Raw genomic sequence first — 12,271 nt, forward strand, 5'->3', positions numbered from 1 at the left:
GCCCGCCACCAGCCGGCACAGCGCCGCGTGCTCCACCAGCGTGCTCCACACAGTGTGTGTACGTACCGGTGGGCGGCGCGGCCAGCAGGCGGGCGGCGCGCGCTATCTCGGTCAGCGCCTGCGCCTTGCCGCCCGCCACCAGCCGGCACAGCGCCGCGTGCTCCACCAGCGTGCTCCACACAGTGTGTGTACGTACCGGTGGGCGGCGCGGCCAGCAGGCGGGCGGCGCGCGCTATCTCGGTCAGCGCCTGCGCCTTGCCGCCCGCCACCAGCCGGCACAGCGCCGCGTGCTCCACCAGCGTGCTCCACACAGTGTGTGTACGTACCGGTGGGCGGCGCGGCCAGCAGGCGGGCGGCGCGCGCTATCTCGGTCAGCGCCTGCGCCTTGCCGCCCGCCACCAGCCGGCACAGCGCCGCGTGCTCCACCAGCGTGCTCCACACAGTGTGTGTACGTACCGGTGGGCGGCGCGGCCAGCAGGCGGGCGGCGCGCGCTATCTCGGTCAGCGCCTGCGCCTTGCCGCCCGCCACCAGCCGGCACAGCGCCGCGTGCTCCACCAGCGCCATTCTCAGCCTCCACGCGAGCGCCGCGCCGCCGCGTCCCGCGCGCCCTCCCTCTCGCGCCACGATCGCCGTGTCCTCGCACGCTGCACTGGCTAAAAATTATTCATATATTAGTTTATGTATTACTCCTCTATTCAAGTCGGGAGATAAAGCTGACCCCATCAATTTTATCATATCAGTACTACCAACCTTTAGCAAGATTTTCGAAAAAATTATGTTAACTCAATTAATTAACAATTTTTAAAATAATAACCTCATGCATAATAAACAATATGGTTTTACTCAAGGTCTTTCAACCACAGATGCTATTATCGAGGTAATAAGAAATATTTTGGATGCTTGGGAGGATTCATGTGATGCGTTAGGAGTGTTTTGTGATTTATCCAAGGCATTCGACTGCGTCCATCATGAAAGCTTACTTCAAAAATTTCACCACTATGGGGTTAGAGATCTTTCACTAGATTTAATAAAATCGTACTTGCGTAATAGGATTCAAAGAGTAGACATTAATGGAAAACGATCGACTGGCTGTATCATATCAATGGGTGTACCGCAGGGCTCAATCTTGGGTCCTTTTTTGTTCCTGGTTTACGTCATTGTTTTACCTGAATTTATACCTTATTCAAAATAAACATGATATTATACTGTTTGCTGACGATACATCTTTGTTATTTAAAATAAAACGCCAGCAAAAAAATTCTGTCAGGTTGACGACGACATTGCGAAAGTAGTAAATTGTTTTAATGTTAATAACTTACTTTTAAACGAAAGGAAACCAAAATGTGTAAGGTTTACACTTCCAAATATAAAGCACCAACCAACACCTATAAAAATTAATAATGACAAACTTGATGTAGTAGAAACGACAACATTCCTAGGCATTACATTAGACTTTAAGCTACAATGGGGTGCTCATATAAAAAACTTATGTAATCGACTTAGCTCTGCAGTATTTGCGATAAAAAAAATAGGCAGCTGACAGATGTTGAAACGGCTAGACTTGTATATTTCAGCTACTTTCATAGTGTCATGTCTTACGGAATTATATTGTGGGGTAGGGCTGCAGATATTGAAAACATATTTGTGCTGCAGAAAAGAGCAATTCGAGCAGTCTATAAAATGCGTTCAAGGGATTCATTGGGAGAAAATTTTAGTGAAATAAATATTATGACAGTATACTGCCAGTACATATACGAGAACCTCCTATATGCTCATAAAAATATTAGCCAATTTAAAAAGAATAGTGATGTACACAGTGTCAGTACTCGAAACAAACATAAACTCGCAATTCCATCTACTGTAATGTAATGTAACTCCGTAAAATTGCTAAATCTTTTAAAGTGGATTGTGTTATATTTTAGAATAAACTCCCAAATGAAATTAAAATATTACCTATTAAAAAATTTAAATGTGTCGTAAAAAATAAATTAACATCTAAGGCCTATTATAATGTGAAAGATTATTTGAATGATACAAGATAGTTGGAATTAATGTTCTAAATTTTGTTCATGAATATTGTTATACTCATTTGAATGCTATTGTAACTTTTGTACTTCATCCTGACTTGCACTAAATAACTTATAAAGTTTTACAGTGAATAAAGAATTTTGACTTTGACTTTGTAATTGTACAGAATGAAGGGCATTCATCACGAGTGATTTAAATTTCCGTAATCGGCAAGTGCCCCCGCGCCGCGGTATGTCATAGATCGGCGCGATTTTGGCGCTCGCGCACCGGCCTGTCGATGCGTATTATTTTACGTGTATTAATAGATTGCTTATAATTAGGATGACATTACAGAATGTATAAAAAAGCTATTGAAACAAGCTATAAGATCATGCAAAATAAACTATCTTATAAACAAAATGAGGGTCAAAGCTTATTATTAATTAATTACCCCTATCTTTAAAAAGGATGATACTAAACTAATCACAAAGTATCAAGGTATTTTAAAATTATCCTCACTAGCCAAAATACTGGAAAATATTGTTACTGACTTTTCCAAAGCAAAATAAATCATAACCTCCACATAACGAAATTATCTTCATTCGGTATACACGGCGACCTTCTAAGGTGGATTAAATCCTACATTAGTAATCGAAGTCAAGCAGTTGCATTAAAAGGTTACATTTCAAATTTTCTTGATGTTACCTCCGGAGTTCCTCAGGGTTCCCATTTGGGTCCTTTACTTTTCTCTCTCTATATATAAACGATATAGATCACGTTTTTAATGAATCTTGTCATTTGCTTTACGCTGATGACAAAAAGATTTTAAAGTTATTACAAACTTAGTTGACTGTCAGCATTTACAATATGATCTATATAAATTAAATGATTATTGCACGACAAATCATCTCTACCTTAAACTTTAAAAATGGCATGATATCTCATTCAAAAGGAAACAGAATAAGATAATCTTCGATTATAATCTAGGTAGTGCAAGTCTTAAAAGGGTTATTAATTATTACCCTAGTTTCTAACATGCATTTTAATATACACATTAATAATATTATTAATAAAGCATTTAAACTGCTCGGCTTTACATTTCGTATCACAAAACCTTTCACCTAGCCTTCTACTCTTAAAATACTTTATTTCTCGTACGCAAGACGAATACTTGAATTCGGTTCAGTTGTGCGGAGCCCGCAATATCAGGTTCACGTTACTAGACTTGAGAAAGTTCAAAATAAATTATTGAAACAACTTGATTACCGCACGGGAAATATATTCAAAGACTCTCATGTTACAACCAAACGTCATAATATCCCATCACTCAACAGTCGGCATAGATATTTAGACACCATATTCTTATATAAAATATTAAATAACATTGTCGACTCACCCTCTCTAACAAGTAAAATAAGGTTAAGAATTTCAAGCAAATCATCTCGTACCCGCAATTTATTTTCCATAGATATGTGTCATACTAACTATGCAAAGTTTTAAGGTTATGTGAAAAAATTGTAAAACAAAAGTTGTAAATCTTTTTACTACCTACAACTTTGCCATTTGACTTATTTCCATAGGACTTGCAGTTTTGAAGGAAATTGAGATACACCGTTTTTTACTCTTAATCACTTCCCAACCTCAGATCGCCCGTATTTTATGTTTCCTTTCATTTTTGTTATATTCTCTTCAATTTCTAATGGGTGTCATACTACTATAAATTTTTTCACTTTTTATCATTTTCAAAGGCTTCGAATCCCGCACCACCCATGAGTTGTGGTATTTAAATTAAATAACATACAATGCATAAAAAAACCGTCGAATTGAGAACCTCATCCTTTTTTCAAGTCGGTTAAAAATACAACTAACAGGTGAGTTTGTCAATCTGTGCAAGCGCCTTCTCGGTGTACTTGTGAGCCTTGTCCATGTATCCAGCTTGTGCCGAGTGCATCACCGTCACCAGGTACACCAGCACATATAGCTGCTGTCTTGACAGCCACACAAATGACTCTCCCCCACAAACAGCTAAAACAATCAGCAGATTATGTATAAATTCTAATATATGAAAAATATAAAATATCATGCTAATTTCGAATCGCCTAAAAACACTTTTAATATAATGGAGGTAGTTGATTGTGAAAGAAAACTTAAAATTGTAGGCATTTATTTTCAGTTGGTATGCTTAAAGTTTTCCTAAACGTTGTAATAAACTAAATTATTTTATAAAAGGTAAAACAAAATTTATGAACGATACGGGACTCGAACCCGGCACCTCTCACGTTCCGTGCGAGCACTCTTTCCACTGAGCCAACCGTTCGAGTGACGTATCGTTGAATTATCTTGTATGTCTTGTTCAACTATCATATTGTGGCCTAATCCACATGAGTTGAAGATTTATCAATGACACGTCATTCGAAAAGTTGGCTCAGTGGAAAGAGCGTTCGCACGGAACGCGAGAGGTCCCAGGTTCGAGTCCCACATCGTTCACAAATTTTGTTATCAAATTTAATTTGTGTAATTTATCAGAGAAGTGAGGGTTGTCACTTTAAAAAGAAATAGCATTATAATGTTTCCTTAATTAAAACCTGACACATTTATTTCTATTTCTTTTAGCTCTTATTTCAAACAAAGGTCTTAGCAAGTAATAACAATATTAACTACTTTTATTGAATTAGGCGTTACTTTGCGGAAATCCATAATTATACAAATGATTTAAGTTTTCTTTAGTGTTAATTCCGCCAATATTTTTTTTTACAATTTTTATTTTTTTTTTATTGTTTTAAAAACAAATATTGGCGAAATTAACACTAAATAAAACTTAAATCATTCTTATAATATTAACTACGTTAGTAAGATTCAGGAGTATTTGTTAGTAAGCACTAATGTTTACTGACCATCGTCATCAGGCCAGGTTGGTGCCATTATTGTCTGTATGCTTTGCTGCAGCTGCTTCAGACATGGCTTAACACTTTTCACTTGCCCAGCCATTAAATAGTGACAAACCTGGAATGACAACATGAACATGAATTAACTGTATTATTAATCAACATCAGCTCAACTACGCGGATGACATGGTGCTGCTGGTCCCCGCGGCGAGTGCGCTCAGAAAACTCCTGAAAGTCTGTGAGTATTATGCGGGTATACATGGTCTCCTATACAATGTGAAGAAAAGTGAGGTCATGGTATTTAAAGCTGGTAACAAATGTCCAAGAGTCGACCACCAATAAAACTTAACGGTGAACCTCTAAAAAGACTAGAGCAATTTAAATATCTTGGGCACTTTGTAACCGAAGACTAAATAGATGATGTAGATATGGAGAGGGAACGCAAGGCGCTGTCGGTTCGAGCGAATATGATAGCATGCAGATTCGCGTTGCTTGACAGAAGTAAAAATAACTCTTTTTAAAGCGTACTGCATATCGCTCTACTCGAGTAGCCTGTGGGCGTGATATACTAATAAATCTTGCCCTGCGAGTACAGGATAACAACGCCTTCAGAGCTGTTGCCGCTGCCACGTTTTTGTAGCGGGTCAGCTATGTTTGCCCACGAGCAGGTCGACAGCTTCAGCGCCGTTCTATGTAAAAAAGAAGCTTCTCTACTCCGCCGATTACGAGGCAGCAGTAACAGTTATCTGAAGGCGATAGCCGACAGCGGGGACTGTCCATATGTTGGCTATTTAATAAAAATAAATATGTCGTAGATATAATTTCCAATTCACAATTAGATTATAAGTTTACTAACAATGGATCGTAGTTATCTGAAAATAAACATTTTATTATTATTATTAATAAACGCAATGAAAAGTTACTCCAAGTTTAAAATTACTACTCCCTGTCAAGTAGTAACAAAAGTTATATAAAGACAAAACGTTTTAAATTTGGAATAACTTTACTTCGCGTTTATTACGACGCCTATTTCTGCCGTGAAGCAGTAATGTGTAAGCATTACTGTGTTTCGATTTGAAGGGCGCCGTTGCTAGTAAAATTACTGTGCATATGAGACATGCATCTGATAACTCAGACTGAAGAGCACAATTATAGCGCTGCTCAGTTTTTTGGTTTTTCAAGAATCCTGAACGGCAACACATTGTAATGGGCAGGGTGTATCAATTGAACATCCTGCCTGTCTCGTCCCACAGTGGTTAAAGTATATTTGTCCCATGTTGGACTAACTTTACACTAAATACACTCTAATATTGTTTATTTTTAATAATTCAATATTTATTGTTTCCTGGCTATAACTATCCCACCCAGGGTTCACTATCAAACAAATACCCTTTGCTCATCTTTAAGAATAATTCCATTTCATCATCTATTGTTTATGTACATCAGAATGTTTGTAGTAATCTCAATAAACCAATTAAATAATTTATTACAAATAAGAATCAAAGAGCATGTAAATACTACATAATAGGAGGTGCAACTGCCTCTGTAAAAAATGAAATTCTTAGTATGGTATGAAATGTGCAGTGATGTTGTATGACATACATAAGGTAACATAAGTTGGAAATAGTAATTACAGTATGGCGACGATGTATAATTTTATTAAAATTAGATTTCTGCAGTCTCCGTTTTTTACAATATTATAGCCCTCATCTGTCAATCTACCAATGACTGCACATTTCATACAATTAAGTGAATCACTTTTTTCTTAGAGAGTTTCGCTAGGCTGATAAGAATCATTACTTGTAAAACTAGGAAGAACACTTTGAGGTATTCCTTCTGGTGTGGACTGCTGGCCCATGACTCCACTAAATGACCGGCTTGGTTCATAAGTGGTAGCGCTTCTTGAATTTTTTTATCTATTAATAATAACTGAAAAAAACAGGAAAGTATGTGTTATATTATTATCATTGTTTAAACATCAAATGAATAAAAATCTCTATGTTGTACATATTCTGTGGGGTGTTCATGGAAGGATGTGTGAGTTATCAAGATGAAATTAATATAAAATAAGTAATCAAGTGGATCACAATTACAGCCTTTTCACTCGGCAACATCCCGTTTTCAGCAGGTACAGTATTTCGCAGGATCCTGATTTTTGCCAAAGCTTTAAAACATGTGTGAAACCTAGCGTTGTCTTGGTGGAAGATGATTTTCTTTCGCCAAACCTGGTCGTTTTTGCTGAATACACTGATGAAGCTTATCTAGAAGATTAGCGTAGTAAATTCCATCAATTGTTTGACCTTTAGGAAGGTAATCTATCATCAAGATCCCATCTGCATCCCAAAAGACAGAAGCCATCACTTTTCCAGTCGACTTTACAGGCATGGCTTTTTTTGGAGCCGGGCATCCCGATTGGGTCCACTGTTTTGATTGAATTTTTTATTCTAACGTGTAATGATGAACCCATGTTTCATCTGTTGTTACAAATCGACGTAAAAAATCGCCCTTATTACTCTGAAAACGATCCTCTTTTGGAGTTTTGAACCCGAAACATTTTTGATCGTTCGTTAGCAATCGCGGCACTCAATGGGCCGATAACTATTTTCATATTTAATTCCTCACTTAGGGATGTACCAGCTCTTTTGAGATACCTGTAGTGTCAGCTAACTCAAAAAAGTTCAATCGTCGATCTGCTAAAACCATATCATGTACTTTTACGACCATTTCCAGAGTCGTGACGTTTTTTGGACGTCCGGGGCGGGCTTCATCTTGGACACATGTACGACCGCGTTTAAACTCAGCCACCCAGTCTTTTACTGTGGCATAAGAATGAGAATATTTACCCAAAACATTCTATAACTCGTCATTGATATCTTTCCCCTTCATATGAAGAAACTTTATCACCACTCTTTGTTCAATTTTATCCATTTTGAAGAATATATTTTCAAATGGCAAAAAATCAATAAAATTTTCACGCCATCAAATTCAAATTTAGTACACAGGTGGCCAGAGATACGAATTTAAAATTGACATATATATTTTTTTAATTTTTAAATAGCAGTGGCTAGGTATCCCGCCCTCGTAAACATACAATGTTATAAAAATCTGTCAAGCAGTTTTGAAACAAACACCGCGACACGAGAATTTTATATTATATTAGATGAAGATATTTTCAAAATTAAATTTGTTGATGGTGTTTCTACAATACTTGGATACATACCATTACCCTACTCAATATAAATAGCACCCTTGTATAAGCCGCGTTTGATATCTGTGCATAATCTACTCCGACTCCAAGTAAACTACATGCAACCTCATATTCCCTCTCTGTTGCGTGTATTTGCTGAAAAATTTAAATTTGCTATTAAACACAATTTAAATAATGAACATTAGATATTATAACTAAAATAATGAATGTATTTATTTATTTTATCTACACCCATGCTTTAAATCCTCTATTAAAGATTCTGAAACAGTTAGCTTATTGCAAACATTAACACACCCAATGTCCTAATAACCATTACATCATCCAAACGAGTGTTGTAATGTTGTACAGAATTTCAAAACAACACTCCTTTGTTTTTTTTCGATCCCTTCATGCGCAAAGAGTTTCTACAGATAGCCACATTCTTATTGCTCGATGCGTAGTATCTGTATGAATTTCAAAAAAAGAACATTTTCGTTAACGCGCGTTCCACACGTTCATTATCATCATGCGCGTTCTGGTAGAACGTCGAGCGCCGTAAAAAAAAAGGAGGTTATTCGAATCCCCGCCATTTTTCTTGAAAAATGAGCTATTCAAGTTTTGACAGCACACCGCCTAATATTTATACGCTGCAAACGAACAATATTCAAGTGAATTTTAATAATTGCACTACACAAAATGTAAATTACTACTAAAAATAAACAATTCTTTCATTAATACTTAGTTTATTTGTATATAATCAGTAATGGATGATATTAGGTTACTACTAGGACTGGCTGTTTTAATGTTAGCAGTAATCTAACTGTTTCAGAATCTTTTAGAGGATTCATATTCTGGGTGTAGATACCGTCTTGTATGCAACTGTTGATACTTACGTATTAAAACACTCATGTGATACTTCACACGAGTGTTTTAATACGTAATTGATAGTAATTAAACCCACATTCATGTTTTAATACCCCTTATTACACAACAGTTGCATAAATAACTATTATGCTACTCTTACTGTTCTTATTTGTTCCATAAACGGCCTATATTTGCGGAATATTTTTCTTGAACGATAAGTAAATAAAAAATAGCTGGTACGAACATTTTACTCATTTGTTTATTTTTTCAAATGTAACGTTTTTGATTGATCGTGTTAGTAAACCAGGCAGATAGATACAAATATTACAGTCAAACATATTTTATTAAAAGTTTAAACAGACTCTAAGCGAAGACTTTTTCACAACTTATTAGATAACATATGAGTTTAAATCAAATTCGCAAAACACGCTGTTATAGAATACCAGAAATCAACAATATGCAGGTGGATATTCGTTTCAGCTGATGGTAATTGATACACTCTGCCTATTTACAATGCAGTGCCAATCAGGATTCTTGAAAAACCCAAGAATTCTGAGCGGCTCTTCAATTGTGCTCGTCACATCGAGACATCAGGCGTCTCATTTTCCCAGTAATTTCATTAGCTACGGCGCCCTTGAGATCGAAACGCAATGTTTTTTTTCGTTCTTGCAACCCGAAATTTTACTTCTTTTTTTTTTTATTAAAGTTTTTATATTACATATTTTAATGAAAGCTATTATATCGTTATTATATAGTTTTTACGTATAATAGCTAATAAAATTCTCGCATAATGCCTTGTATGTAATGCATCTACTATGTAGTAGGTACTACAATATGTATGAACTCAAGAACTTTTGTTTCTACTTATTAATTTACATTTTTTTTGACTGACACGTGTAAGGCATTTAGTATTTGACATTTAGGTATTTTAGGTAACTTCGTAAATTTAATTGAAAATAAGAACTTGTAATACCATTCTGTTTAGAAAAGAGCAACGCTAGAATTTATTGCTCGTTCATATCTAAGAAAACTGCCTTCCGAATGAGCTGTATAAAAAAATTACATATTTCAAGTGTCAGAAATAAAATATGTTTGATTTGATTTGTTTACACATTACTGCTGAAGCAGAACGTGCCGCGAACGGCACCCACAATCTAGCCGGCATCCTGAGCCTCCCATTTGTCGATTTGCTATGATCATCGATTATTCGAAGCATTGATTGCCAGTCAAATGGAAAAGCTGATACTGGGGAGCACCAGCGCAGAGATTTGAACAGTAGTCCATGTTAGGATGAATTTGTTCCTTATATAGTTGCAGGTGGTGTCTTGTAGTGAAGTACTGTCTTGGCTTACTGAGTAAACCATGCTGTTTAAAGACCAATTTGTGCGGTGACCACGGAACTAAACATCACTCGAAATAGTGACACCAAGTATATTGATACAGGCTTTGGTAGTAGAGGAGGAACTTAAAGGAAGAGCACACGCTGAGAGACTGACATAACCATTCCGATAATTATTGTTGTTAGTTCTCATCTAGGTACCTAAATGCTGCCAGTGAATAATACACTCCATGAAAGGAGATGAGAGCACCCTTTCATAGTGTAAGGGACGAGCGCCAATTCAAAAGTATGTGCCATAAATATGTAGCAATGGAGGAATATTATAATATATTACCTTCGGCATGACGTATTAGTTGCAACATGGAATAAGAGGCAGTGTAGCACCTTGATCATCCAGAAGCGAGTTCCACGCGCAATGAGAGCCCACAAGATCAGCATTCTTTTAGAAGTGAAACTTCTTTAGGCGCATAAGGGTAAATGTTTTACAGATTAAAACGCAATAATAATAATATTAGCGTTACGAAGATATGCAGCGTTTTTGTCGAAGAAGAGGAAGAGAGTGGTTGAGACCGATAGAGAGAGAGTGAAAAAGGCCGAACGTAGCATGAAGCACATAGCTATGGAGCGAGAGAAGGGAGCAAGCGAGTGAGAAAGAGAGAGAGTGAGATAGAGCGAACGTCGCATCACACACAGTGCCATGGAGAGAGAGGTGGGTGAGAGCGAGTGAGAAAGATTGAGAGAGAGTAAGGGAGAAGATGGTCGCCGCGCAAAATTATTATTTCAACAATATGGATATCGTATCCGAGGTTCTCGTGCAGGGAATCAATTTGGGATTATTTTTGAAGTGAGACTTCTTTAAGCGTATAAGGGTAAATTTTTTACGGATGAAATGGAATAAAGTGTCACGAAAATGTGGCACGTTTTTATACAAGAAGAGGGGGAGGAAAAATCAGACCGATTTAGATAGAGTGAGAAAGGGCGAACGTAGCATGAAGCACGTGGCACCGCTAGTAAGTAGAACAACTTCGCTAATAAGAATTGTATCGTACAGGATCAGCATGCGGCCGCGTAAAAGTAGAACATCTTCCCTACTAGCGATGTATCGTGCAGGTTTAGCGCGTGACCGCGAGTAAGTAGAACATCTAATAATTTCTAATATTGACAAAAACATTTGGTTTAGAGAACAGATTAGGATACTTAACATAAATGAGATTTCAAAATTAGTTTTTCAAAGTTTCACTTCCGACATGTGTGCTTTGTACGCACGCCATTTTTATTTGTGTCATGGGTCGTGACAAACTATTCAATTAGGCTTAAACAAAGCTCTTTTAAATCGTCACTACAGATATTTCTTTTAAATTATTGAATCTACCATATGTTCGTAAAAAATAAACCTCATATGAAGAACATACAAGAAACTCAACAGCCACTATTTTCATTCAAATAGAGTATTTTACAATGACTGTAATATACCTACATAACGAATCAGTTTGTACTATCCAATATATGAGTTGTGTTTAAATAATATAAATGATTTCATAAAAAATAATAAAGAATTAACTGTAAAAATATAAATTATGGTATATTGGATGCATCAACCTTTACAGCTTGCTTTTTGATTCGATACTCCGGATTTACCTAATTTTCCGAATAATGCTTAAGGGTCAGTTTATATTGTGAGCCACGATTTTGAATAAAACGAGGTGTGCATTCCATAGAGCCAATCACTTTTTTTAAGTAACTATTTTTCTATTTATGAGCAAATATATAGTTTTTGTGAAATTTTTTTCTGAATAGAACTCAATAATTTAGTAAAAACTCACCGAAACTTTTATAAAGATCAAAGATAAAATTAAAAATTATTGACGGTTAATTAATTATCTTCAGGAATAACGAAATTTTTTAATTTAATTAGGTGATATGTTTTTTTTTAATAAATCGAAACTACTTTACGACTTTAGGTAAGGTTAGAACATAAACATTAATTA

General features: G+C 36.5%; 1 protein-coding gene across 1 annotated transcript in view; it reads right to left on the minus strand.

Moving 5' to 3' along the window:
* LOC126977972 (MAU2 chromatid cohesion factor homolog) overlaps positions 1 to 12,271 on the minus strand; it is a 29,085-nt gene that overhangs the window by 14,470 nt on the left and 2,344 nt on the right. Inside the window, exons 3-7 of the mRNA XM_050826695.1 lie at positions 8,114 to 8,236; positions 6,694 to 6,822; positions 4,903 to 5,011; positions 3,878 to 4,033; positions 457 to 654 (exon numbers count right to left, since the gene is read on the minus strand). Of these exons, the coding sequence (XP_050682652.1) occupies positions 457 to 654; positions 3,878 to 4,033; positions 4,903 to 5,011; positions 6,694 to 6,822; positions 8,114 to 8,236 (715 nt within the window). The remainder of the gene's footprint in view (positions 1 to 456; positions 655 to 3,877; positions 4,034 to 4,902; positions 5,012 to 6,693; positions 6,823 to 8,113; positions 8,237 to 12,271) is intronic.

The sequence above is a fragment of the Leptidea sinapis genome, chromosome 46 (genome assembly GCF_905404315.1).
Source record: "Leptidea sinapis chromosome 46, ilLepSina1.1, whole genome shotgun sequence".
In the NCBI taxonomy this organism is placed as follows: domain Eukaryota; kingdom Metazoa; phylum Arthropoda; class Insecta; order Lepidoptera; family Pieridae; genus Leptidea; species Leptidea sinapis.